The 26638-nt window shown below is 56.6% G+C and overlaps 2 protein-coding genes across 7 annotated transcripts; one reads left to right on the forward strand and one right to left on the reverse strand.

The window, feature by feature from the left end:
• On the forward strand, positions 769 to 10175 carry TSPEAR (thrombospondin type laminin G domain and EAR repeats). The gene is made up of 12 exons (XM_021394209.1): positions 769 to 2174; positions 3319 to 3539; positions 3625 to 3863; positions 3941 to 4031; positions 4436 to 4592; positions 4907 to 5038; positions 5547 to 5779; positions 6386 to 6572; positions 6803 to 7032; positions 7513 to 7700; positions 7964 to 8065; positions 8332 to 10175. The coding sequence occupies exons 1-12, from the start codon at positions 2093 to 2095 to the stop codon at positions 8483 to 8485; spliced, it is 2016 nt and encodes a 671-aa protein (XP_021249884.1). The 5' UTR covers positions 769 to 2092; the 3' UTR covers positions 8486 to 10175.
• On the reverse strand, positions 5247 to 25618 carry TRPM2 (transient receptor potential cation channel subfamily M member 2). Of its 6 annotated transcripts, none has more exons than XM_021394204.1 (33): positions 24559 to 25618; positions 23776 to 24021; positions 23486 to 23571; positions 22821 to 22989; positions 22159 to 22339; positions 21808 to 21974; positions 21225 to 21405; positions 21046 to 21107; positions 20398 to 20598; positions 20005 to 20107; positions 19677 to 19798; positions 18899 to 19249; positions 18286 to 18423; positions 17803 to 17932; positions 17460 to 17605; positions 17005 to 17117; positions 16674 to 16887; positions 16310 to 16428; positions 15874 to 16006; positions 15596 to 15767; positions 14929 to 15112; positions 14614 to 14795; positions 14389 to 14521; positions 14108 to 14195; positions 13780 to 13867; positions 13483 to 13634; positions 13048 to 13124; positions 12840 to 12941; positions 12527 to 12613; positions 12309 to 12414; positions 11974 to 12075; positions 11777 to 11893; positions 5247 to 5356 (listed from the first exon to the last, which is right to left on the reverse strand). In XM_021394204.1, exons 2-33 carry the CDS (start codon positions 23968 to 23970, stop codon positions 5255 to 5257), a joined length of 4503 nt encoding a protein of 1500 aa, XP_021249879.1. In that variant the 5' UTR covers positions 23971 to 24021; positions 24559 to 25618; the 3' UTR covers positions 5247 to 5254. The 6 variants fall into 6 exon arrangements, with proteins under 6 accessions (XP_021249879.1, XP_021249877.1, XP_021249881.1 ...); XM_021394202.1 differs by lacking the exon at positions 5247 to 5356 and adding an exon at positions 10276 to 11345; XM_021394206.1 differs by lacking the exons at positions 5247 to 5356; positions 23776 to 24021 and adding an exon at positions 10276 to 11345.

The following is a 26638-nucleotide window of genomic DNA, read 5'->3' on the forward strand; positions in this document are numbered from 1 at the left end:
CCCCTCCAAAATTTCTGGGAATGAAGTTTTTTAACTGGGGATCGGGTTAACGGCAGCCGCAGTTGCTGGGTGCTGCTGACAGGTTTACTGGCGTGGGGATTTCTGTGGGCTGGCCTTGGGGAGCCGCAGCTGCTCCAAGGAGCGCGGGATCTTAACTCAGAAGAAAGGGCAGAGCTGAGGAAGGGGGATGCCAGCCCTGGGTTTTCTGCCTGCTCCCGCATGACAGTTTGTCTCTGGTGATTGCTGGGAGCATCAGCCGGAAGCAAACCCATGCGTTCCATCCTCACTGGGCTGCTACGTGCTCCCTGGAAGGACCTGGTGGGCAAGGTCCCTCTGGAGCACCCAGGGAGCGGGTACCCTGTGGGCAGGACCCCTGCAGTAATGCGGGTGCCCTTCTTGTTCTGTTCTCTGTATGTGAGCTCTGCTTGAAATGTGCTGTCCACAGACATGCTTCTCAACCTTTCCTCATCCAGGGATGGCCAGACTTTTTTGGGAGAAGTCCAAGGATCGTTTTGTTCAGAGCTGCCACATGGTTTTATTTACAACCCATAGGAACTAGGCAAACATCTCTTCTGTTTGTTTCCTTTGTTCTGTCCTTTCTCAGTTGCTTGTGTGCACAGGAATGTTTGTGTGCGCTTAGGAACAGCTCTGCAACCCTATTCCTAGTGCCGCTGGGACAAGTAGCAGGTCCTGGGCCGAGCACAGCCACGGGCATAGGTGCTCCCTCGTTTAACAACACAGGTTGGTTCCCCAGGGCACATCACCTACAGGTTCCCAAGCTGAAGAAGACTGAAAGCCCTTCAGGGCCATCACTGTCCCTCTCCTGGCCAGCTTCAACCTTGAGCTGCGGGGCCAGCCTTGTCCGCCAAAAGCACGTGGCTTCTGCTCCATGCCAACAAACAGGAGGTTTGTTCTCCCACCCCCTTGACATTCCCGTGTCTCTCTGTTTTTGCAAGACACAGCCGCAGCTGTGACGCCGGGTCTGGTGATGTCCTCCTTGGTTTCTGGCAGCTTTTTAGCCAGTGAAGTCCCCAGTGCTAGCCGTGTCCCGGCAGGAAGCCTGGCCCTGCTGGCGTTCGGGCAGCATGCGCAGATCCGGCCGCTGACGCATGTACCCATGTGCTGCCAGCTCCCTGGGCTGCGCTAACATGACCCATGTGTGCAGCACTGCCACGTGGGGTGACTGCGAGGCTGTGGGGCACAGGGGTCACTGCGGGGTTCGAGCCGAGGGCGCATTGGCATGTGCATCTTTGGTGGTTTGTCTCCAAAAAAGTCCTGATTTGCTTCGCAATGTTTAGTCGTTTTGTGCTGGCCATCAGCTTTCCATTCTGCAGTTTGCCTTGCCGGAAAACTTTGGGGTGGGGGGAGCTAATTTCAATTGTTTGGAGGATGGAAGTGACTTGCTTTGTGGCAAGAGGACCCAAGTAGCGCTCGCAGTGTGCAGGGAGTTTTTCTACTGCTGTCTCCTGTTTGAGCACTGTAACCTCGAGGGTTTCTAAACTGGTACTTAGCATGCCCTTGCCCTCCCCATAGCAGGTCCGGCTGTGATACCCGGCCTTGGGCTGGGAGCCGTGCCTGGGCGTGGGCAGAGTGACCAGACATCACCTGCATGGGAGGGAGATGCCCCTCGTGGGGTCTGGCTCTTGGGGCAGGGTGCAGCAAACTGGAGGGGATGGAGGATCTGCCCAGTGTGGGTTGGGATTGCTGCCAAAAGCCTGAGGTGTTTGGGGGCAGCAAGGTGCCCGCTTTGGCCTTTGTGGGCACAGGCTGATGTCCTGCCTCCCCCCACGTGACCCTAGAAAAAGGAATCACCAAAACTGAAAGGAAGCGAAAGGGGAAAAAAAAAAAAAAAAAATCCCTCCCAAAAGCCGCCTTCCAGAGGGCTGGGCACAAGATAAAAGCTCTCTGAAGGAACGGGGCTCCTCCTCTCCCACCGCCGTCTTCCCATTTAAATGTCTGTGCGCCGCGGCCAGCCCAGCACAGCCAGGAGCAAGGCAGTGCCCACGCAGGGGCAGGGAGAGCCGGCCCTTAGCCCTGCTCCAACAGAAGATGCGAGAGCACCCAGAGCTCTGAGCACCCCCCAGGCAGCCCCATGTTGGCCCCGCTGCTGCTCTGGGCTGTCCTCCTCCAGTGGGCGTGTGGTGGGGGTGGCAGGAGCTGGCATCACTGCACAGGTAGGAGCTGGGGCTGGCGGTGTGGGCAGGAGCTGCAGAGGTTTGTGGTGCTGGGGTATCCTGCACGACCCCCGTGCTGCCAGGGCAGACCTGGATAGCATGCTCTGCTGGGTGTGGGATGCTTCATGAGGGCACGTCACCAGCCTCCAGCCAGGGCTGAGGTGCGCAGGTGGGGTGGGTCTCAGGGTGAAAGATGCATCCTACATCCTCCCGGTGGCAAAATCTCCCGGAACGTTTCTGTCCCATCTCTAGCTTTTAGGTACTTGGGCCCAGGTTTGGTGTGTGCTCGTGGCTTGTCTTGGGGTGAAACCGCTCCCAGCTGCTTTTCAAACCACTGGGAGCTGCGATCGGTAGCAATAACTGATGTGGGAGGGAAATTGGGACTCATGGCTTTGATTCCAACAGGAAACCATCTCGGTGAGGTTGTGTCCTTGGCTGCCAAATGTGGGCACAGCCTCCAGCCCACCTCCAGCCCTTCTTCTTAGTTCTAGGCTCATCCTGGGGCTGGGGCCATGAAACCTTTCTGCAAACCTAGGACTGAACTTAGCCTGTGCTTTTTGTTGGGCGACATAGGAAATGTGCATTTTGTTTTGATCCTTCCTGAAGTGAGGTGCCCAGGGCAGGACATGCTTCCCCCAGATCTGGTTCCAGTTCAGAAAATCGTAGGGGTTGGAAGGGACCTCTGGAGATCCTCGAGTCCAACCTCCTGCAAACGCAGGTTCCCTACTGTAGGTTGAGCAGGAAAGCATCTACGTATACTGGCCAGCCTTGCTCACAGCCCCTCCTGCCTGACTGCCCTGTGCCCAAGCAGCCCAGGCTCTAGTACAGTTAGGAGCCCAAAGCTTGTTGGCAGGAATTGCAACGAGCATGGGGCCATGGCTCAGACTGGGGGCTGCTGCTTCCCAGATGTGTGCAAGTGGAGCTCTGTCTCCTGGTGCTAGATTTTCCATCTGGATGATGCCCCGGGGCCGTGCATGTTGTTTTCTCCTCTGGGAAAAGGGATAATTACTTAATGAGTGTTTTCAGGCTCTGCCAGGGAAGCACGTGTGCGTGTGTGCAGCCAGGGCTGGGCCAGGAGAGCCCGTGCCCGGCTGGCAGCCTGTGTTTGGGGCCGCTGTCACCCCGCCTGCCCATGTTCCCGCAGAGCTGCGCCCGCTGGACGTGCTGGCGGAGCTGCTCCCTGGTGGCGGGCCGGCCCGTGGCGTGCGGGTGCTTCAGGCACAGGGGCTGCGCGGCCTCCAGCTCCGCGCCTCGCGGCCCCGCGCCCTGGCCTTCCCCGCCTCACGCCTCTTCCTGCACTGCGACCGCTTCCCCGAGGAGTTCTCCATCATCGTCACCCTGCGGGTGCTCGCTGTCCCCACCAAGGTGAGCGCTGCCGGTGGGCCTGGCCCTGCGTCGGGTGCGAGCCGGGCATGGAGCGTGTCGGCCTCAGCGCCACGTCCTCCCGCAGAGGAATGAGTACGTCTTCACGCTGATGGCAGAGGAGAGCCCCGGTGTGCTGGTGGGGCTGCGCTACTCACCCAGCAAGCTGCACTTCCTCTTCTGGAGCCCCGAGCGCGCCGGCGGCTGGCAGAACCGCGTCACCTTCCGCAACGTCTCGCTGGCCGACAGCCGCTGGCACACGCTGGTGCTGGCCGTCTCCGGACAGTCCTTCTCGCTGTCGGTGGACTGCGGCCTCCCCAAGGATGTGTAGGTTGGGCTGCGGGGACGCAGCAGACAGGGTGCTCCTCTGGCCCTCCCGTGACACTGTCCTCCATCCATTGCAGGGTGGCGGAGACACCGTTTCCTGCTTCTCTGTCGGTGAAGAGAGCCAGCTTCTATCTGGGCAACAGGAGGAGGAGGAAGGGCTTCTTCACGGTAGGGTCATGGTGGGCATCGGGATGGCTGTGGGAGGGAGGTCCCCGGGCAGGGGCCCCACACACAATCGTGGGGACATCTCTGTGAGGCTGGTGGCACTCGGAGGCACAAAGCCAGCTGGTGGCGTGTTCTTACTGACAGAAGGACTATGTCCAATCCCAACCAGTGCTGAAACACGGTGGCAGTGAAATTCACCTGCAGCTCACACAGCCTGTGCCAGTGCTCCTATGGTGCTAGCTGTTACAGTGCCCCAGGGCAGAGGTTTTGGCACCTAACAAGCATCTGAAATATGGAGCCCAGGAGGGAAGGAAGCGAATGGGGTTCCGGAGGGAAGCTTGGTTGATGGATCCCTGCAGCTCCCATCCCTCAGTCCCACTGGACGTGCTGCCTACCCCGTTCTGCAGGGCTTGCTGCGGCAGCTCGTCCTGCTGCCAGGAGCCGATGCCACCCCTCGCATCTGCACGGCCGTGAACTATAAAGCCACGACGCTCTCCATCCCTACTGTTCTCCAGGATGTCCCAGCAAAGGCAGTGAGCAATGAGGTGCTGAAGTACCCACACGGTCAGTAGCTGTGGGCTGCTCTGCGCTCAGGAAGACAAGGAAGGATGGGGGAACCAGGGCGGGTTGTGGGCATGGCTGCAGGAAGAAGGGGACTGGGTCCAGCGGGTGAGATGGGATTTGATGTCCCTGCGTAACCTGGCAGTGATGGGCTTGCAATGCTGATGCCCTGGGGGTGTGAGCAGCCAGGTTTCTGGCTTGGGACCAGGATGCAGTCCCCCCTGCTCCCTGATGCCCATCAGAATTGGAGTGGGATGCCTGGTTCTTTCTCCATCACTCACACTAAGGGTGCCCATCTTTTTCCATCTGTTGCCCAGGAGCCAACATGAAGGTGACCCTGGGGTCCCGTCCGCCCTGCACCAAGCAGGAGAAGGCACAGTTCTGGTTCAATGCCTCCCAGAGAGGGCTGTACCTCTGCGATGGCAGCGCCTGGATTTCCATGCTGGAAGGTAACAATGAGCCTCATGCTGTGAGCACCCAGCTCTGTGGGGCTGGGGGAGCTCTTCCAGGGCCAGGGATTCACCCCACCGGCACCTTGGGGCAGGACCCACGTCTGCCTGCCCAGGCCGAGAGCTGTGCCACGCACACCGGGGATGCTGCAGCAGGGTTGGAACTAGGTGGTCTTTGAGGTCCCTTCCAATTCAAGCCATTCTGTGATTCTATGCTCAGCACATCCAGAGACAGCGAGTGTGCAATAACAGTAGCAGGTCCCTGTGTTCTTCCAGCTGTGGTGGCCTTACTGCAGAAAGCTGTGGGACAACCAGGCCCTGCAGAGAAAGGGATGGACAGTATTTGAGGAAAAAAACACAAAACTTTTCACCCACATGCTCACAGATACTAAAATCTGTGTCTCCAGGCATTCATAGAATATCCTGAGTTAGAAGGGACCCACGGGATTACTGAGTCCAATAGCAGGGCTATTGAGTTTGAACCTGACTCCCTTTTCTGGTCTCCCAGTCAAGCAGCGGCTGGACTACGTGGAGGAGTACCAGGACCTGGTGACTAACTCTGAGACGATGGGCATCGAGGTCTTCACCATCCCGAGGGTGGGACTGTTTGCAGCCACTGCCAACCGGCACAGTCCCCCTGGGTCTGCCATCTATAAGTGGACCGATGGGAAGTTTGTGCTCTACCAGAACATCCCTACCTACCAAGCTCAGTCCTGGAAGTATTTCACCATAGGCAAAAAGGTGAGGCTGTCTGGAAGGTTATTTCAAGGCTGTACCAAAAGGCAAGTGCCCAACACTGGCTTATCCTCACCCAATCTCCTCCAGGGCAACATTTGCTTCCAAGGGCTGGGAAACCTGCAGCAGCACTGGGTGAGGGCATGAGGAAAGGAAGTGGAGGGAGATAGGGGCCCATAGGGAGCAGAGGCACCTGGAGGGATCCTGGGGCCATGCTTAGGGTCAGGGGATTGGGTCTGCATTTGTCTCCAAAGAGAAAGTTTAGAAAAAAAATAAATTTAGTCTTTTTCTGGAAAAAATTCCTGTGTGTGTCTTTGGGTTTTATGTAGAAGAAGCCCTAAATGCCGAAAGCAGAGGGGTTTTTGGCCTGGAAAGTGTTTTCTTTCAGGGCACCATTATCATCATGACTCTGGTTATTATAGCTGTGATGTTTATTTTTATTATTTGATCAACCTTTCCCCATGCGAAGCTTTGTGGCTCAGGTCCTTCCCCATCCCCATGGATCTCTGCAGACCCCGCTGCCTCCCTGAGATGCTTTGTGCTGCCTGCAGGCTGCTTGGGGCCACGTCTGAAATGGAGAAAACTGAAGTGTCCTGCCTTGTTATTTTTCAGATCTTCCTAGCAGTGGCTAATTTTGAGCAGAATGACAGGGGGCAGGAGTTCTCTGTAATATACAAGTGGAACCACAGGAAGAAGAAATTCATCACCTATCAGAGGATCACCACGCACAGCGCGAGGGACTGGGAGGCGTTTGTCATTGAGGGAGAGGCGTTCCTTGCAGTGGTCAACCACAGAGAAGGTACCCAGCCCTTGTTCTCTGATCTGGTCCGAGCCAGTTTGGGCCCCAGACATCAGCTCCACTGGCACCAGAGGAGGGCCCTCTGGGGGGGACACACATCATGCAGGGCTAAGGACCACCCTCACTCCCTCCAGAGCTGACATATGGCATAGTCAGACCCTTGGCTGAGTCTTGTTTCTTGTGCAAACCAGATGTTCTTGTTCTTCATTGCACATCTCTGTCTCCTTCAGGGAATAATCACAACATAGACAGTGTGATATACAGGTGGAACCCCAGCACGGGGCTCTTTGAAACCAACCAGACAATCCCAACCTCTGGAGCCTATGACTGGGAATTTTTTGCCATTGGGCCTTATTCCTTCCTGGCCGTGGCCAACACGTTTAATGGCACGTCCACAAACATCTACTCTCACATCTACATCTGGCTCAGTGGCTCTTTCCAGCTCTTCCAGTCCATCCTGGTAAGGTCATGCACCGGGCAAATGCTGCTTCTCCATTCCTCCTCTGGGCTAGGACAAGCCAGGGAATCATTTCAGAGGCTGATCCTCATAGACTTCCGTAAAGGCAGCAATGGACTGACCAAGGGAAGTTGGATATGAGAGAAAACTTCTCAGGAAGAGCAGTGAAGCACTGGCACAGGCTGCTCAGGGGGGTGGTGGGATCACCATCCCTGAAGGTGTTCCAGAGCCTTGGAGATGTGGCGCTGAGGGACATGGTCAGTGGGCATGGTGGTGTGGGCTGTGGTTGGACTTGGGGATCTTAGAGGTCTTTTCCAACATTAATGATTCTATGAATTCTATGAATCTTTTTCCTTGAGGGGTTTAAGAGCGGGTCACCTCCCCACTGCCCCTCCAGCAGGTCCCACTGTGCTTCCCAGCGCTTGGATCACAGAGGCTAGTCCGTGTCCATGGCAGCTTCTCGGGTGGCTTCTTTCCCCACAGACTTTTGGGGCTGCTGACTGGGAGGTCTTCCGTATCGGGGACAGAGTTTTCCTGGCTGTGGCCAACAGCCACAGCTACGACAGCAGGATCCCAGCGCCCTCCAACTTCTATGCCATCAACTCCTCCATCTATGAGCTGAACATCACTGCCCAGATGTTTGTCAAATTCCAGGATCTCCTCACCTACAGGTACTGTGCAAAGAGCTGGGAGTTGCTCAGTCCATGGCCTTCCCCTGAACGCCCCAAAATACATAGGGGTCTCCTGGAGGGTTCAGGTGGGATTGCGCACTGCCAGTGCAAAGGGACTTGGAGGAGGGCAATGGGAGACAGGTCCTGGGCAGCAGATCCCAGTGCAGCTGGAGAAGCACCAGATGGGGATGGGATGGCCAGGTGCCAGAGCTCAGTGTGGGCTGGGCACATCTCACCCACCTCTGCCTGCTTTCATCCCCCAGCGCCCTGGACTGGGAGTTCTTCTCGGTGGGAGACGACTCCTTTCTGGTGGTCGCAAACTCCTTCGATGGCTTCACCTTCTCCATTAACAGCATTATCTACAGGTACTGCTGCGTGGCTGGGGCAGGGCGAGCTCTCTGCCAAACCTGGCACAGCCCAGGAGTTGGGATGTGCTTGGGGGCAGTTGGGGGACATGGGTACAGCAAGGGGATGGTCCAGAGAGGGCACGGAGTGGGTACAGGGGGACCCTGCTGCCTCTGCTCCCCATGTCTGCCAGACTTCCAGGCACAAAGGGTGTCTCCCACCCCAAATCACTGCGGGGTGATGGAAGAAGGTGCCAGGCCCCCAGCTGACCACCCTCCCCACACAGGTGGCAAGGCTATGAAGGCTTCGTGGCAACTCACCACCTCCCCACCGTTGGCTGCAGAGACTGGGAGGCATTTAACACCACTGAGGGCTCATACCTCCTCTACTCCAGTGCCAAGGAACCCCTTTCCAAGGTGCTCAAGCTGAAAACCACCTGAGGTGCCCGAGGCACACTCAGCTCCTTGCCAGGATAGGGGTGGGCTGGGCACTGAGGTGAGGATGGACCAAGGCACGTTGGGAGCCCGGGGACAGCCACAGCACCTGTGAGGCTGTGCGCGCTGCAGGACAGAAGGACGGGAGCTCCCAGGTCAGCCGTCTCCAGCCAAGGGTCCCAGAGCTCTGCTGCTATGGCTGGAGCTCACACAAAGCCAGGGGATAAGAAGCCTGAGCAGAGCACATGCTGCTGGATCAGGTGCATGGCGTTGGAAGGAAATGACATGTGATAAGTTATGGAAATGCTGACTTCAGGCTGGCTCTGGTTGCCCAATGCCTGGAGCCACGGAGTGCCAGGGCCCCTGGGTCTGATCCTGCCCTACACTCCATGTCCGCACAGTGAGCAATGTGTGTACATCGTGCAAAGCCACAGATACGTGCTGCAGCTGGCAGGCGGGTGTTTGTCACTGTCAGCATGGTGCAGGTGGCAGGGCAGGCCACCCTGACATTGGCACTTGTTCAAAGGGTTTTGGAGACGTGTTGGCACATCACTGGCATCCACCGCCCGATCTGATGCTGGTCGTGCACCCCTTCGCTCAGGGTTGGGGATGCTTTTCCTTGCCTTTATCTGGGGGCATCTTTTGCTTAACCAGAGCTCAAATAAACTGTTGCACCCCCCACAAGCTGTGGGTACTGGAGCTGCTCTGCTTGCACCAGGGGCTCTTCCTTTGGTCCATAGGCCCCTCCAGGGCTCCTTGGTCACCCCTGGGCTTTGCAGTTCCAGTGGGGGCTCCCAGAGCCTCATGTAGGCTGCAAGGAAGGTGTGAGGATGGGACGTCCTCCTGCTGTGCTGATGCCCTGAAACCCAGAGCCCCCTGAGCATCCCAGGCCTCCAGCTCAGGACTCTAAAACCTGGAGCCTTGGGGGGTGTGACCCCCTGAGAAGGGGCTGGGGGGCTCTGACTGCAGAGCCTGGAGCTGCAGGATGGCAGGGGCAGAAGGGGCCAAGCCTGGAGGAGGGAACTTCTGCAGACCAGGATGAGCCACGGGTGGTGGGGGTACCTGGGAGCGGTTCCCCGGGTCCCAGACCACATCATCCCCTGGAAGCCCAGCTCTCAGTGCAGCGCAAACCCCGAGGGCTTTTCCTCATTCAGGGCTTAACTGAGAAATTGGCACCCAGGGCCATGTCCTCCGTCTGTGGGGCCACTGGTGCCCTGCATGGGGCTGGAGTTGGGGTCCACTGGAACACGCAGAAGGTGCTGTAGGATGGGGTGTTGAGATGAGCACAGCCCGGGAGCCTCTGCCCCAGCCCACAGTGAGCTTCCATGTGGGATGCAGTGATTTGCTGGTGGGGAACAGCAGCAGCAAATTCCCATCTCATCAACCCCAACTGTTAAAAATGTGGTGAGTCAGATTCCCCACACACCCGACTGGCTTAGTCATTGCTGGGGTTTTAAATAACAAAACCTGGAGTTCTTTTGCTTTTCCCATCTGGTCCATGAGCTGGTACAAGTCACAAGTTTCCAAGGAGTTTGCCAAGCAGTGTTTTGGAGGTGGCTTTTTTAAGGTCAAAGTGTGGTATAGCAGCGTGAGTCAGAGCTGGAGCTTGGCGAGGAGCTGCTGAGTATCACTGTAAGGGGCAATGGGAGCGGAGAGATCCAGGAAGCCCAAAGCTAATAACATGGGTGAGTCTGCACGTGGGTTGGATTTGTGATATAAGATTGGGGTGAGAACATCCTGGAAGCACAGTCTGCAGGAATGGCCTGTCCTTAAACAGCGGTGACACACCACCAGCCTCGAGTTGTTCAGTACACTGTTTATTGAGCAGCGTTGGCTACATTACCAGTTGGTCCCACTCTCCCAGTCCCAGTGCCTCACTGGTGAAACCACAGTTGTGCTGTGATGGATATCAGTGGGGGAAAACTGCCCTGGCTGTGTCTGTGTCTTCATGGGGAGAGTGTGGGGAGCTGAAATCCCTCCCTAAGCAGTCTTAGGCATAATCCACCCCTGTGGGGTTGTTCTGGGCTACTGAGAGGCTCTGGGAAGTGTCTCTGCTGTGCCTCATCATCCCTATGGCAGGCAGCAGAAAAGGTGAGCAGAGATGTGTGAGATGGACGCACATGTGTCCTTGCTCATGTCCCCACCTGCCCCAGCATCCACAGAGCACAGACCCCTATGCGTCCCAGCACATTGCCCCTTTCTGTCCATGTGCACAGGGTGATGGGGCAGGCAGGTGCCATTTAGCAGAGGGAAGGATATTGGCTACAATACGGTGCTCAGCATACACATAGAGGATCACGTAAGACTTGGGAGGCTGGATTTGTGCAGAGCCATAAAGCCGTAGGAGTATGAACCAAGAGCTGCTCTTGCCTTCAGAAGTGCTGGATCACAGCTCAAGGCGATGTTGCTGGGTCTGAGGCAACTGGAGATATGAGGACAGATGTCACAGCAATTTGCAGGTCAGCCTCTTGCAAGAGATCCTGAGCAGCCCTCCAGGCGCTGTGCCAGGGTTCCTGGGGCTCAGAGAGCTGACTGGGGAGCAGAGCTGCCCTGTGGATGCCCTGCATGGGGGGGAATGGGCAGGCAATCCCCAGAGCCCACACGCAGTGCCCATGCAGACAGTGGGTGGGGAAGGGGGAGCTGGTGGCTCCAGTGGCAGCTTATGGCCTCACAGGTGAGCTGGGGCATAGCGGCCAGATCCTGGCCTGAGTCCGCAGCAGCTTTGGTTGTGCCTGAGAACTCAATAGTAGGCACCGAGCAGGGTTGAGACCTTCTGCAGGAGCTGCTTGTGGTTGGCATGCAGCGGGATCCTCCTGTCCAGCACCTGCCAGCGGATGCACAGCTCCGGGTCGCAGCCCTGGAGGAACTGGAAGGGGAGCAGGACATCACATGCATGCCGTGGCAGTGCCAACATCACTCAGCAGCACCGCCAGCCTCCCTCCCTGAGGTTTTGGGGCCCCTGTTGTGGTGCCACCCCATCTGCAGCCCTGTGTTCCCCCTCCCCTGCACGCAGCTGGAGAGGCTTACTCCTGATGAGAGTGTGATCTGGGGCTGGAGCCAAAGGAATTCATAGAATCACTATGGTTGGGAAAGACCACTAAGGCCCCCAAGTCCAACCCTCGCCCAACCCACCGTGCCCACTGACCATGTCCCTCATCTCCACAGTTCTGGAACACCTCCAGGGACGGTGACTTCCTGGGCAGCATGTTCAGAGGGGTCTGCCTTGCTCAGAGAGCTCACCTGCCCCACACCTGCTGGAAGCCAGGGCAGGGAGCCACAGAGGCAAGAGGCCCTTACCGAATTCAGCCGCTTCATCTCCACATCGTTCTGATTGTCGAAGTGCATGCTGACGGCAACAGTCTCAACCCAGGCATTATCTGTGTTGCGGGGGTCATCGAGGTACCCTTTGTGTATCTATGCACAGTGAAGGACTGCTGCATTAGCAGAGCCATAACCACCACTCCGAGAGCACCAAGAGCTCTGTATGCCCGTACCTCGGTGCCTTGTTTCATCAGGTTCTGGAACTGGGGCCAGAACTCCCGGCGCAGGATCCACTTGAGCTTCAGCGGCAGCGTCTCACCTGGCTCCAGCGAGCCCTGCACCCAGACAGCTCTCACAGCCCAGCTGCCACCAGCTTGGCTCATCCCACGTGCCCGCTACCACAGCACTGCCCCAAGCTCAGCTGGAGGGGAGCAGGCAGCAGCGGGGCCTCCCTCCCTCCTCCTGCTGCCAAAAGCCCTCAGCAGTGCTAAACCAGACAGTGGTGCTCCTGGAGCTCTTTGCCAATGGCTTGAGAAGGTGGTGGGAGCTGCTCTGCTCTGGCTCTTACCCCAGGCAATGCCCAGACATCTGACAGGGGGTACTGGGCCACGAGGACCTCCAGCATCTTCTTCAGGCTCTTCCTGATAATGGACCCATCCATGTTCCTCCTCCAGCTGTGAGGGAGGCCCATGTTACACTGCAAGCCGTACTCAGTTCCCCCTCCCCAGTCTGAAATGGCTTTGTGCCCCCTTCTCCATTCTGCCCCCAGCACCCCTATGTGCTCACCGGGTCACAACCGGGTGCAGGGCATGATTGGGCCCAAAGCAGTGCAGCCTCCCGCGGCCACGCAGCCCTGTCCTGCCCATGGGATTCCTGGTGGGAGAGAGCAAGCAGGCTGGAGGCTGCCTAAAGCCCTGGACCACCCTCCCTAATTCATAGAATCACAGAATGGGTTGGGTTGGGAGGGACCTTAAAATCACCCAGTTCCAGCCCCCTGCCATGGGCACAGGTCCATCTTGGTGCTCTTCAACGTATTTATCAGCGACCCAGACACTGCCCCACTCCCCCTCGCCTGCCTCCTCATGGTGGGAGCACTCACAGTGGCAGTCCGTCCTGCACAGCGTAGAGGCCATGGAAGCTCTGCCGGTCGATCAGCCCGTCCATGGCGTTGTAGTTGATTTTCAGGAGAGACTCCAAGGAACTGTGCGCAGGAGGCAGCCCGGCAGTGAGGGCAGGCTGTGCCATGCTTGGGGACAGCAGAAGAGGTGGGAGGCTGGATGGGGAGGGACCCTCCGCAGGATACTCACGGGCTGAAGGGGTCTTGCACAGCTGTGTCCCTGTGGTCGGCTGAATAGGCAGGAGGGTCATAGAGCTGGAAATCCACCTGCAGGGCATATGGTTGTGTCAGCCTCACTGGCAGCCCAGATGTTCCTGCCCATCCAGAACACCTCCAGACATCTCCAAGTGAAACCCAGTCTTGTTTCACTGAGCACAGCCACAGTGTTTTCCCAGGGAGGCATCTCCACCCATGCTTGGACCCTCTGTCCATTGGAGACCCAGCCCTGGTTCGCTGAGCACTGGCAGTGTTTCCAAGAAGCTACTCATCCCAGGGCTGGAGAGAACAGCAGCTCCCACGTCTGACACTTTTCTCTCTAGCTGCAATAACATCTCTGTTCCCCTTCCCACTTCCTGTCCTCCACCACCCCCCAGCCTTCCTCTGGCCCCACCGCCTGAGCTCCTACCTCCCAGGGCACCTTCTCATCTGGCACGGGGAAGCGGATGGTGTTGGACCCTGGGTAGAGGAGGTTCCGGGCCAGCACGTGGTGTGGGGGCTGATTCTCTTCAGGCTTCTCCTCCAGGTCCAACTCCTTCACCTCTGAGGTTCTGCTGGAGACTGCAAGGCAGAGACAAGAAGACCTCACAGGGCTGGTGCTGAGCCTCAGTAGGACTGATGCTGAGGCCTGTGGGACTGCCTGGCTCTAATGCCGTGGTCTGGCCCCTGGCTCCCCTTCGAGCTGTGCTGCTGGGGCTGTACTTACCCAAGGGTGGCATATCCTCCTCGGAGCTGAAGCCGCTGCCCTGCAGTGCCTGCATGATCCACCTCAGGGCTTTGGCATTCTGATGGACCTGTGTGGGACAGGTGAGGGTCTGGAGGGCCCACTCAGGCCCAGAAGAGCTGGATGAACAGTGCAGGGGCTCATCCCACAATGTTCCATCTCCCATATGCTTTTTTTCTCTTTGAGGCTATGTTTTGTTCAAGAAACTTTAAGGGGAGCTAATTCAGAAGAACTTCGTCTTGTGATTCAGTTGACCCATGCCCTTGGAAAAGCCCATGTTCCCAAGGCAGTTGCTCAGTTTTTGCCTCACCTGGTCTTCCAGGGCGCCCAGTCTCTGCTCCACCAGACTTGTCCTCTTCACCCGATCCATGTCCAGCAGGTCTGTCAGCACCTCGACTCTGGAGCGATTGTGAGGAGAAAAACCTCCTTAGGTTTTTCTCCACTGAGTGGGTGCCTACACCTCCAAAGGACAGATTCCCATGAGCATCCCCTGTTGCCTGTATGCACAGCAAGGAGGGCAGCAACAGCTCCAATCCCAAATCCTTCCTGCTCAGGACAGGAAGGGCGTCCCTGTCTGAAGAGCATCGGTACCTCTGTGCAATGTCTCGGATCTTCTGCTCTGTGTTCTGCTTCTCCTGACACTGTTGGTGTTGCAGGTAGCTCTCCTTCAGGTACATCTCCCAGGAGAGAAGGGCGGTTTCTTCGTTCTTCTCTAGCTTCTCTTCTGCCGGAGGAAGGGGATGGCACGGCTGTCAGTTCCCTGCGTACCTCATCTCCCTGGGAGGGAGCAGAGGAAGGGCAGTGGCTGCTCCTCACTGAGCTGCTTGTGGCGCGTGGCCGGCCTGCGGAGCAGCCCCCTCTGCACCAGGAGCTGCAGATGGCTGAGGAGGATGAAGGGCGGAGGCGCGGGCGGGCGGCCGTGGTACTCCTCAATGAGGTCGTGCCGCTGGAACTTCCAGATCTGGTCCGTGTGCTGCTGGACCTGCTGGAACGTGTAGCTGGGGACAGAGCCTGGGCGTCAGCTGTGCAGGGGAGCGAGGAGGCACCCCTCGTCTGCCCTGGCTAGGGCCAAGCCTGCAAGTAAAGCCAGCGTGATTCACCGTCAGGACCAAGGCTCCAGGTCAGACTCACTTGAACATGGCGATGAGGAGGTTCAGGAGGAGGATGTTGGTGAAGAGCAGGTACAGGCACAGTAAGATGACCGTCAGCCACTCTGGGAAGATGGGCTCCTTGTTGTCCTCGTTGGTCTCTGGGCACTTGGGCTTGTAGGGGTCAGTCCCATTAGGGCTGCACTGATCGATGTTGAAGTTCACCCCTGCAAGACAGCAGAGCACTGCTCCACCGCAGCCAGCCCTTCGGTGTCTCAAGCAGCATCCTGTGCTCTCAGACATCAAAGTGGCTGAGAACATGGCAGGGGTTGGAGCAGCTGGTGTGTGCTGAGCGTTTCCAAGCCCACTCTGCATCATTCTCTCTGTCCTCAGTGTTCTGCTTACTCTTGCCAATTTACAGCTGTGACACTGAGCTGGATCAGCTCCTGGCAGCTGGCACCCTGCTCCTGTGTCTTTGCACATCTTGACTGGTTATCCTGAGTGGTTGGGCAGATTCAGTCCCTGGCTTTGGACTGGTGGCAACACTCTGAACATGCCCTACACTTCATCTTTGCTCCCTCCTGGCCTTACACTGTGGCATGGAGAGGAGTCCTGTGCAGGACTGTGTGGCTGCAGGAGTGTGGCACCCCCTGGCCCTGTAAAGGAGTGACTGAGCTCGTGCCACGCAGCCACAGACTGGCGTCCCTTACCATCAATGTAGGAGGGGATCTGCCCAAAGATGGTTAGGTAGGAGTGGTAGACCACGCCACGGAAAAGCCACTCCACACGTTCCTCGTTGTGAATCAGGATGGCCTGCTTGGCAACCCCAAAGGACACCACCCACACTGCCAGCAGGAAGAGGAAGAAGAAGACATCCTTCATCTGCAAAGACACAATGAAGCAAAAGTGTGTCCTGGAGCACAGTGCTCTCCAGGGTAGGACGAGGTGGGTGGCATATCCCCTGCAGCCAGGGCAGGGCAGCCCTCACCATGCGCTTCACAATGATGATCTTGGGCCCCAGCGTCTTGCTGACGGTGAAAATGTGCATCAGGCGCAGGCAGAAGATGATAAACGCCAGCGACAGTATGATGCGCCCGGGGTATAGCGTCGATGGAATCAGCCTGGGCCCAGAACAGAGGAAAGGAACAGCTCAGTGCCAACAGCGTGGTTCTTTTTCTGGCTTTACAGCGATGCATTTCTGCAGTATCAGTATCCCTAGAGTGCTGAGTGAGAGCTGCGGCATGAAAAACATCTCCCCGAAAAGCAGCAGGAAACAGCGGTAAATCGGTCAGGATTAATCACATGGCTATGACAATCTTCGTCAGTCTTTTGAAGAAGAAACTGGAGCTAAAAAGGCGTGCAGTTCTGGAACTAGCGTAGGGCCTGCTGCAGCCTGCAGCTCAGCCCCGAGCACTGGAACTCACCTGCAGGTCAGCCCTGTGATGAACACCACGATGGCACCGATATCCAACTTGTTCCAGAAGTCCTTGAAATACAGGGAAGCCATCTTCAGGACCCCGAGCCCATCTGGATCATGCAACAGCTATTGGGAAAAGAAGCAGGGTTGGTACATCAGCCAAGCCTCACAAGGTACTCACGTGCCTTACAGAGGGGCAGAGACCTGCTGGCCGTCACTGGACTCTCCTGCTTACCTGAAGAGGACCTGAGCTGATAGGGTTTTCTGCCAGGGCATGGAAGGAGCATGGGACCTTCCAGGAACATCAGAGGGGTCCCTGGCAGCCCGGCCCCTCCCAGCTCCACCCCAGCCCTGCTCTGTCTGCCCCGTACCTGGCGGGTCTCCTCACACACCAGGGAGAAGAGCCAGAAGTAGATGACGTACTCCCACCAGGACGGGGATGGCTGGAAGTCAACCATCAGGATGTAGGCAAAGAGCAAGAGGAAGGTGAAGTAGGAGAGGATGTTCATGTGGAAGATGACGACAGGTGCTGTGAAGAAGGCTCGGAAACGTGTCAGGCAGCCCATGGGCTGCAGCCTCTTCTCCCTGAGGGCAGCGAGGATGGAGGCATGGCCCTGCTGCCTGAGACTTATGAGCCAGCCAGAGGAGGAAGTTGAAGCAGAACCTGCCTCCATGCATATGTGCCCTAGCTACAAGAAGTACCTGAAGGCGATGAGGTTGGTGTAGAGGAGTGGGAAGAAAAGCATGCACACGATCACCCGCCAAAGCCCATTGTCCACACACATCTTCCCCCACCAGACTTTGGTTAGGAAGGCCTGTGAGGAGGAAGGGGAGCACTGTTAGAGGAGCCCCCTCTGCATCCTGTCTGATTAGCACAGAATGTTTGGCAAGTCCAGTTCATCGAGGATGGAGCCTGAGCTTGATCCACAGGGGTGTCAGGGATGAGTGATTTCCCCGCTGGCATGGAGTGGGGAGGACGTGGTCAGGCCCAGCACAGAGCACAGGTCAGCAGCAGGGACAGGGCATTCAGCCACTCAGCCACCCAGGATTGGGGCGGCAGGGCACAGCCCCTCTGTCTGAGCCCTCTGCAAACAAGGAGCCCTGAATCTGGACACATCGGTTCTTCCCCCCACCAAGCATCACCATTGGGAACCCACCTGGACACCCCCATGGGACACAAAATTCATGTTCTTGGCCTCCAGTGCCAGCTGCAGACAGGTTGTCTTCCCCCAGGCCTCAGAGACACGGACAAGGAGCTTCTGGGCTCTCTCTTCGTCCTTGCGATAGCACTCTGTGAACACACCTGGGAGAGCAGGGAGACACGGCTGAACTCTGGGCCAATCCAGTGCTCAGCAGGAGGAGCACCAAGCAGAGCTTTGCAGCATGAGCTGAGCATTTCACTGCAGCTCTGCACCATTCATTGTACCCACCACCCTTTAGAAACATCCAGCAAGACAGGACATGAGAGTGTTCTGGGCTGTTGGTGTCCCTCCCACTCACCAATTGCCTTGTGCTCGTACTGCTCAGCCAGGGCCAGCATTTCATCAGTGGTGTCCGTGTCTTCCTCCTCCTTGGCCAGCTCCTTCAGGATCTTGCTGCAGGCCAGAGCAGCCACCATGCAGTCCTGGCTCTGGGGCAGAAGAGGTCAGAGAGGGTGTGGGACACTGAGCCTCATCCCACAAGCCCTTGGCAGTTCTGACACGTCCTTCAGCATTTCTGTGGGACCGAAAGAGCATGTCCCAGGCTGGCTGCTCAGGAAGGACAACTTGACATGGCAAGGGCTGAGCTGTCCTCCCCTCTATCTGCAAGGGCAGAAGGTAACCCAGTGCCATGGGGAGTACAGGGACAACCCTGCTCTTGTAATAGGAAGCCAACGGGTGATGGAACATTTGTGACTCCACATGCAGTCTTGCCTCTTGGGCTTTGGAATTTTGGTTTCCGATGAGCCTTACAGCTGGGACTGGTGGGTTTGGGCTGTAATACCTGGGCCCAGATGATTTCTGCCAGTTCTTTGCGGCTCTGGACCACGGCCCAGATGAGCAGGTCACGGACTGGGTCAATGGTGAAGGTGACTCGGCCAGAAGAGCGTTTGTAGAGGGACCGGAGGCTTGACCCCTGAACCTGAGAGGTGTGCAACAGTCAGACCTGTTCACCTGCCAAGAGACTGCTGAGAGAATACAGCCCCTCAACACAAATCCTCCATGACCCTTGGGTGCCTGCCTCCACCATGGAGGACCTTTGCTGCAGAGAGGGATGGCCAAGGCTAGACTCATCCTGGAAATGCCTCTCAGCTTCTAAGACCATAATCACAGGGGATGTGCCAAGCCTGCCCAGTGCACAAGGAGCCCCTCTGTCCTCCACCCCACTGGGTCCTGCTCACCAGTCACACAGCCACCCGGTGCTGCATGGGTAGGAGGGTGGGAGCTGCATCCTGAATGTGAGGCAGATGACTTGGGAAGGACTTTAAGGGACTCTGAGTAAGACTCTTGAACAGGCAACAGAACAGTGAGCCAGCTGGAAACTCCAGGGCTGTTTCTTCAGCCAGTGCCCCCCTCCCCCACACAACCCTGCTACCACGTAACCTGGAGATGCGTACGTTCAACTTGATGTGCGGGATGGGGACGGAGAGCCGGGGCCGCTCAGTGTGCTTGGGCTTGGGGTAGAGAGGTTGTGTGGAACGGCCCAGCAGCTCCCGCAGCACCTGAGAGACATGGTGCAGTTGGATTCGTGGCAATTTGGAGCTGGCTGTGTGCTCCCTCTCCTCCAGGAGGACCTTCTGCAGCTTGCTGTGGAACAGGCAGGATGGGGCCATGTTGTCATAGAGGTAAACCAGTGTGTCCCACGTGACAAACTCCTTGAGACGCACTCCCTGTTCCACAAATAGCTTCACAAACTCCGGCTTGTTGGAGATTAGGGCAGCTGCCATCACGGAGTGGAGATCTGTGGGCTGGCAGACCAGAGGCAGAGGTGAGGGGCTCCATGGCCTCACAGCAGGGTCACGCCACACACCTTGCTCGGATGGGGGAAGGTTTTAGCCACAAGCATCAGGAGGAGCTTATAGACAAGCTGATACTTGACATGATGGCATTGGCAGAGATCATTGGGCAGGGCTACCAACAGGTGTCTAGGTACCAAGAGACTCTAGGTTGGTGCATTGTCTTTCAAAGACACTAGTTTTGAATGAAATACCAACCACCTTTGTAAACAATTATATAGGACTGTTACAAGCAGTGAAGCAAATTGAGCCCAGTTCTGCTTTGGTTGTTTGTGGTCAGGAATGGGAGAAAGGTGCTTAGCCTTGCCTACCCTCAGCCCCCAGCCCAGTGTCTACCACAGAGCCATGCAGCAGACAAGCAGCACAGGTACTGCCTTACCTTCCACTCATAGTCGTCTGTGAAGATCTCACTCCGAGCAATGTCCACCCTGTTCCAGGCCACGGCTAACTTCAGCTGATGGTCCCAGTTCTCATGACCAAAGTGGTCCTGGTTTCGGGATGCTGCATGCCAAGTGCATGTGTTAGAGCAGAGGACCGTTTACCCTCTGGAAGCCCCCCAGACACCTGAACTTTTGGGAGAAACATCTCTTCCCGATCAGCTCAGCATCACAAGGTTTGAGGAGCCCTTTGGTGACTGCACAAGCCAAGCTTGTGGCTGCCACTCCATTCATCTCCCTCATGCCCCCAGGCAGCCCTCAGCTCCACACCTTTGAACAGCGCCTGAAGGATGGCCACATCCACATCCTGCTGACCATATTTGCCCTCTCTGAAAATGGTCAGGAGTTGTCGGCTCCGCACTATGTCTTGGATCTACAAGGAAAGCCATGGGCAGGCAATCAGCAGCAGCATCTCCTCCTGTGTGGGGCAATTCCTGTCTCCCCTTGGGTCACCTGCAGCCCCCCGTGCTGTCCCGCAGCCCAGCTGGGGCTGGTGCCACACTGTTCTTGGGGTATTCGCTGAAACAAATGCTCCCAGTGTGAATCTTAAGGCTCGGTAAAAGCTGAGCCTTAAGCTTCACACTGGAAGCCTTGCTGCCCTCAGGGACCCCTTGGGTCTCCACATGCTCAGGGAGAGGAGCTATCTGCCTGCAAGAGGCTCACCTTCTTGGTCCACTCCACCACCCGGCCCTCAGTGAATTGCTCATAGGTATCGTGGAAAAGAACACTCAGCTTCTTGCGGATCAAGGTGATGGTTATCTTGGACACAGGCAGGCCAGCCACCTGTGCAATGACATCGGCCACACGTCCAGACCCTTCCACAATCACACAGGGGGTCCCATTGGTGATGGCATTGTAGATGGTCTGTAACAGAGCAGGGAGGCTGGTCCTAGTATCACCAAGAGGCCAGCAGCCCTGCTGAGACTGAACCTTCTGTTGCTACACCACAGCATTCCTATCCAGCTGCATTTCCCATTTCCCACCAACAGCTGTGGGACAATCACATTCCCACCAACAACAGGAGATCCCAGGATGGTGGAGTCACTGTCCATGGAGGTGTTCAAGAACTGTGGAGACGCGGCACTGAGTGACAAGGTTTAGTGGGCATGGTGGGGATGCACTGGGGTTGGCCATAGTGATCTTAGTGACCTTTTCTAACCCTAATGATTTTATGATTCTGTGATCCTCAGGCAAAGAGCAGACCTGCTGCCCTCTGCCCTGGCTCCTGGCTCAGCAGGCTTTCCCAGTCCCAGCCCATCCCACCACTACCCCTCTTGGCTCTGCTGTGAGAGGCCAGGAGCAGTTCCTTACATCAAGTGTCCCAGGGCCTCCTTCCAGCACCACACAAACGATAGGGATCTTGATGGCAACACCTGCAGGAAAGCAGAGCCCACGTCACCTCCTTGCAGGGAGCTTCTCTGAGCAGCTGAGGTGGCCCATCATGCCTCGTCCCCTCCCCTGCTTCTGGCCTGGCTATATGTTGCTGTTACCTCCTTTCACCTTGGTCTGTTTGGAAATGAACTTCTCCAGCCGGGTCCTCAGGGGAATTTCCACTCCGTACCTTCCATGGGTCCCATTGTCTACGAGGATGAAGTGGGAGTGGTTGCTGTCCAGGCATGAGAGGCTGCCTTGGTTCTCCTCATCCAGTACGTACTCAGCTGGAAAGCCCCCCTGTAAGGTGCAGGAGGAGAGACCCTGGGCAAAGCCTAATGGAGCTGAGGGGGAGCAGCAGATGCTCAAATCAACCAGCATGTGGAACGGGAGGATGGCATGCAGGGGCAGAACTGCCATCCCTGCAGTCCTCATATCAGCCTTGCCCCATGCTCCTGCCTCTGCTCCACCTGCCCTCCTAGGCTGCTCCCAGGAGAAACATAATGCCTATGCAAGGCAGTGGGTAGGACAAAAGGGGCTTCAGAAAGCATCAGCCTGGAATCATCACCCCTTCTGGTCCGGCTGAGTTTTCACCAGTGCTGCCAGCCACAAGCACAGCTTGAAGCAGCCATTCCCCTAAAGGTCTTCCCCAGCAGTTCAGGTGGAACCAAGCAAATGCATTCCCAGCTCAGCCTGGCTCACCATGGGGCAGATGAGGCTCTCCCGGTTGTACACGGTCCCCCAGGTGGCAATGCCAATGGTGACAATGTCGCCCTCCTTGTGGCTGCAGCTCAGGACGAAGTCTCGCACTGCCTCTCCCACCTGTTTCATCACACCAGTGTGGGACCCCCCCGTGATGATCCAGGCCCCTAGGGGTCAGAGAGGGGCTTGGGAAGGGAGAGACCCTGCTCACAGCAATCTCCTAGCATCCCACTGTATGGCTGCAGGAGCACCCAGTCCTTGAAGATGCTCCACCTCCCAGAAGACATTTTCTCTGCCCACTGCATCAAGCCAGCACAGGAGGTGCTTTCTGCACAGTGCTGTGTCTCTTACCAGTGGTCTGGGCCACTTTGACTAGCCCTTGCCGGAAGATGTTCTTTAGCCTTGGCTTCATGACGAAGTTTTTGGCTCCACCGGTGACTGAGATGAGCAGGTTGGGAGCATCAAGGCCCCAGTGCTGTGTCATGAGGTGGTAGATGACCCGCGGGGGAGTATCAGAGGAGACACGCACATACTGTAAAATGGGAGCATGCATATTTTGGGTAAAAAGAACAGGGCTGGGGAGCAGGGCAACTCCACCACATCTACTTCCGTTCCAGCAAAGAACTGGGGGCTTCCTATGCCATTTCCTGGCAGAGGGCTGTTGCTGCTGCTCCAGCTCTTGGTGCATGACCCTGTTCCATACCACTTCCCTGGGAGCACGCATCCCCACAATTGCCTAAGTACACAGACCTGGAACAGCCATGCCTTGGAGCATGGGCCTCATAGCATGGAGACCAGTCTTACAGTTTCAGAAAGGGACTGGGTACAGGGCTGGAAGGGAGGAGGGATGTTGTTCCATCCACCTTTCTCTGCATGAATCAGTGCTGCCTTTAGGGCATTTCCATGTTTTCCTAACCTCCTCTCATTCAGGAGGGAAATACTTGCACTTCGTCTGCCCGAGCAAGATCTGAACACTGACTCCCACTGCACCACAGAGGGGAGAAACAAATCACCTTTCCTGTCTTCTGTCCCAGGCCTGTGAAGTGGATGTCACCAAAGGCATCTGTTGGCATTTCCTGGATGTGCCTGCTGGGGTCCCACTCCTTCCCCAGGAAGAGGGGAGGTTTGGCAGCGTCTTCCAGGTGCTGCTCCCTGAGGTAGCCGCACTCGCATACCACCCTCCTGCAATGCACACCACCAGATCTGTGGGAAACAAGCTAACCCCAAACGGCAACGCCCCGGTGGCCCACCTGTCTCAGGCCAGCTGGGAGGTGCTGGCATCGTCATTAAAACACCACAGGCACCAGCACCTCCCACACAACTTGACTTCCAGCTCAGAACTTGTGCAGAAACAAGGGCTTTTTCTATCAGAAAATGTAGCAAATATTGGCATTTTCATCTATGGTGTTTTATGACAGAAATTGGAAGGTTGCTCTGGATGAAGTATGAATGGAAATGACTGCATGGCAAGCATCAGAAGGGTAGCTGCCAGGGTAGCTGGCTATTGGCCATGCAGTGCCACACAGCAGGATGAAGGAACAGACAAAAAGGACTTAGTGAGTTCCCTTGGTACCGGTTCCCTGGACAGAAAAGTGGGACTTTCTAATGCTGTAGCTTTGTCCCCAGGTGTCCCTTTTGTTCCCAGGAGGGGAGGGGAAGGAGTGGTGGTCTGATTTACCCAGAGTCTGAGGTTTGGGAGCTTTCCACAAAGTATGTGCACTCTTTCTTCTGGATGTTTTCAGGAATCCATGAGATGAGATTTTCCTGAGGGAGCAGGAAGAGCAGCAGGGGGTCAGTGTTTGTGCAAAGGGTCACAACTTGTGCCAGGGACCAGTCTTGGAGCATATCTAGGGGCCTTATCAGTGCTCTCCCCAACCTGAGATTCCCCACTGATGTGTCCCAGGACAACTGCTCTTCCACCACATGTGGCCAGCTCCCACCTCTTCCAGCTCCAGACCCCCAGCTTGCCTTCTCATTGCTGCCAGAGGGAAAATGTGCTTTCCGCCGGCCCTTGGCCACGCTGCTGCTGCTCTGGCAGAGGTTGGGGACCACCTCGAAGTCGCTCATCTCCTTGAGGTGTGCGGCAGAGCCGTCCCGTCTCTCGGGGCACACTTTGTTCAGCTGGGAGGGGAGCACCTTGGTGTGCCGGCCACGCACCGCCATGGCTGCTCCTCTCTCCTGCTCCTAGGTGGGGATGTCCTGCACATCTCCATCCTGAGTGCAGCAAAGGAAAAGGATGTACGTGGGCTGAAGGCAGTGGGTCACCCTGGGCAGGGAGGGCTGCAGTTAGACAGTGAGCACAGAGCTCCAGTAATGCAGTGGCAAAGCTGTGCGTCAGCAGGCCTGAGCTTAATGAGAATTTTGGCTGCCTATCTGCCAGCCAAACCCTGCATCACAGCCAGAATGATAAGGGCTGGGAGGACTTCCCGGTGTCAGGGAGGAGCAGTGGAGCAGAACACTCAGGTCCCCTTCCCCCATGCTCAGCTCTGCTGCAGGCAGGGAGCAGCCAGGAATCCACCGGACAGCACCCAGAAAAGTGTCCTTAAGGGCCCAGAGACAAGGTCAGAGCACAGGTAGCCTGCCCCCAGGTCGGCTGCACACTGCAGGCAGCATGCAGTCCCTCACTCTGGGGTCACCCCTCACCCAAGCAGGATGGTCACAGCACCCTGCGGGGACAGGGATGCAATGCAGGTCCTGCAAGCTGTCTGCAAACCATGCCCCCATCCCTGCTCCCCACAGACACGGCCGTACCTTCGCTGCAGTATCCTCTGCCTGCATCACCAGCTCCTCTTCTCCATGCCTGCCATGGTCATCAGCCTCCCGTGTCCCTGCGGCAGGTCATCTTGTTGCTCAAGATGCAGCGGTGAAAGGAGAACAGGACAGAGCTGCCTGCAAGCTGCCTGCAGAGAGGAGGAGAAGGCACGGCGGCTGGCAGCCTCCCAGCAAATCAGGCAGCAGCCGCAGTCCCTGTGCCCTGCTGGAAGCTGCAGCACAAAGGCGAGCCCCGAGTCTGCCTGAGTCACGCTCTGCCTGCAGACGCCGCCGCAGCCGCTGCAATCTGGGAGCGCACAGCAGCCTGGAGCCAGCAGCCTCTTGGGTCATGCTGTGGGCAGGCTGGGAAGAGAGATGCTGCCAGTTATCTGTCACAGGCACAGCCCTCAGATCTGTGGGCTGAAACCGTGTGCACTCCTTCATGTTGTAATGGGCTGAGATGCTGGGGCAACACATTGAGTGACCATACAATCTGAGTGAAAACGTGGTGTTTTGGTCACATCCTATAGCTCTGTTCCTAGACAAAGCGTGTAAGTTAGCATCAGCTCTCTGTGCAATGGGTCTTTTTCATTCCCTTCAACAAGAGCAAACTGCTGAGATTTGCTGGGATAACAGATGCCATTAATAAGTCAGTAAATAAAATCCATGTGTGATGTTTTACAGTTCAGTTGTAATTAACGATGCACTGCCAAAAGAAGGGAAGCCAGAACTGTGCAGTAATTACACATTAATGCAACTGTTCATCCGTCCTCAGCTGGCTGGCTCTCTGGAGATGGTGGTTTTTATTTCATTTTTGTATATGCCAAAACCACTGAGGCCCAGTGGGACCCACACAGAACAAGCGCATGGGGGCAGCTCCCACTGCTCCCACTCAGAGCCCAGTTAAACTTTGTGTCCCATTCACACCTTTCACCCTCCCCAACCCAACGCCCCTGCATGCCACATGAAGGACTGCAGGACAAGGCATTGTGAGGGGAACACAATGCATTTAATCACATAGTAATTACAGCGGCCAACACCAGGCTGTCCCCAGGTGAGGCCTGGCTACCTGCTCAGGAGTAGAGCACAGTGCAGCATTGCACGTGGATGCCTGCAGCTGGCTGTTCCTGCAGGACTCTGCGCTTCCACAAGCTGTCCATGATGACAGTGTCCCATGGGGAACTGAGTTGTGTCCATTGTACAGTGGTGGAGCCTGGCAGGGCTATGTGCCCCACACCCAGCCAAAGAGCTGCAGAAGTGGTGAGCGGAGGTGCTCTGCCACTGCTTCTGTTGAACTTGTGGCTCCAGCCCTGTGTCAGGCTGGAGTCTGCCCTGATGGCAGGTCTCCTGGCACAAGATGGCGGCATTGGGCCCTCGGCACAAGATGGCGGCTCTGGGCCATTGGCACAGCAGGTGCTGGGCCCTGGCAGTGGCCCTGCACACAGAGAACCTTCCAGAAGAACATGGCAGGGCTTGGAACGTCCCCCTGCAGAACCCCTGTTCTCTGCACTGATCATCCCCACTCAGGGCTCAGTCATCTAGGGTACCGGTCTCAATTTAAATAATATTTAATCACTTCAGAAATAAAATCATGTCTTTTCACTCATACTCATACTCCTAACGGTCTGGAACGTAGCTCTGCAAATGGAATGGAAAAGGATGAAAACAACACCAAGAAGCTTTTCTTCTCCGGGGGGGGTACACCAGCCTGGTGTATTAAGGTGGGACCGTACCCAAAGGTGCCAACCGTCCCAGACTCCTATCACCAAGTGACAGGCATGGCATCTGTATTACATTCAAGTGTCCCCAAAATTTAAGTTAGGTCACACACACCTTTGTAGAGGAATGGTTCTCACTGCATTCTGCAAGCGTGGTCAGTCTTGTAAGCCCAAGGAATGGAAAGTTGGTGTTAACCCACTAAATTAAGTCCTGAGCAGCAGATGTACACTGACATGTAAGTGCTTTGGTGGCATACAGATTCACTTAGGAGATGTCAGCAAAGTAAAAAACCTACAGCATCAACATTCACCATCTCATATTCACACCCCAACCCACTGGTGCTGAGGGATGAGGAAGAGCT

The sequence above is a fragment of the Numida meleagris genome, chromosome 4 (genome assembly GCF_002078875.1).
Source record: "Numida meleagris isolate 19003 breed g44 Domestic line chromosome 4, NumMel1.0, whole genome shotgun sequence".
NCBI lineage: Eukaryota > Metazoa > Chordata > Aves > Galliformes > Numididae > Numida > Numida meleagris.

Excerpts from the sequence above, each read along its gene's own strand:
- TSPEAR (XM_021394209.1), top strand. The coding sequence starts at position 2,093 with ATGTTGGCCCCGCTGCTGCTCTGGGCTGTCCTCCTCCAGTGGGCGTGT. Across the intron at positions 4,593-4,906 it reads GGTGCTGAAGTACCCACACG|GAGCCAACATGAAGGTGACC; the intron begins GTCAGTAGCTGT and ends TCTGTTGCCCAG. Across the intron at positions 5,780-6,385 it reads ATTTCACCATAGGCAAAAAG|ATCTTCCTAGCAGTGGCTAA; the intron begins GTGAGGCTGTCT and ends GTTATTTTTCAG.
- TRPM2 (XM_021394202.1), bottom strand. The coding sequence starts at position 23,970 with ATGGCGGTGCGTGGCCGGCACACCAAGGTGCTCCCCTCCCAGCTGAAC. Across the intron at positions 20,108-20,397 it reads TGGTGGAGTGGACCAAGAAG|ATCCAAGACATAGTGCGGAG; the intron begins GTGAGCCTCTTG and ends CTTTCCTTGTAG. Across the intron at positions 14,522-14,613 it reads CACGCGCCACAAGCAGCTCA|AAGAGAAGCTAGAGAAGAAC; the intron begins GTGAGGAGCAGC and ends TTCCTCCGGCAG.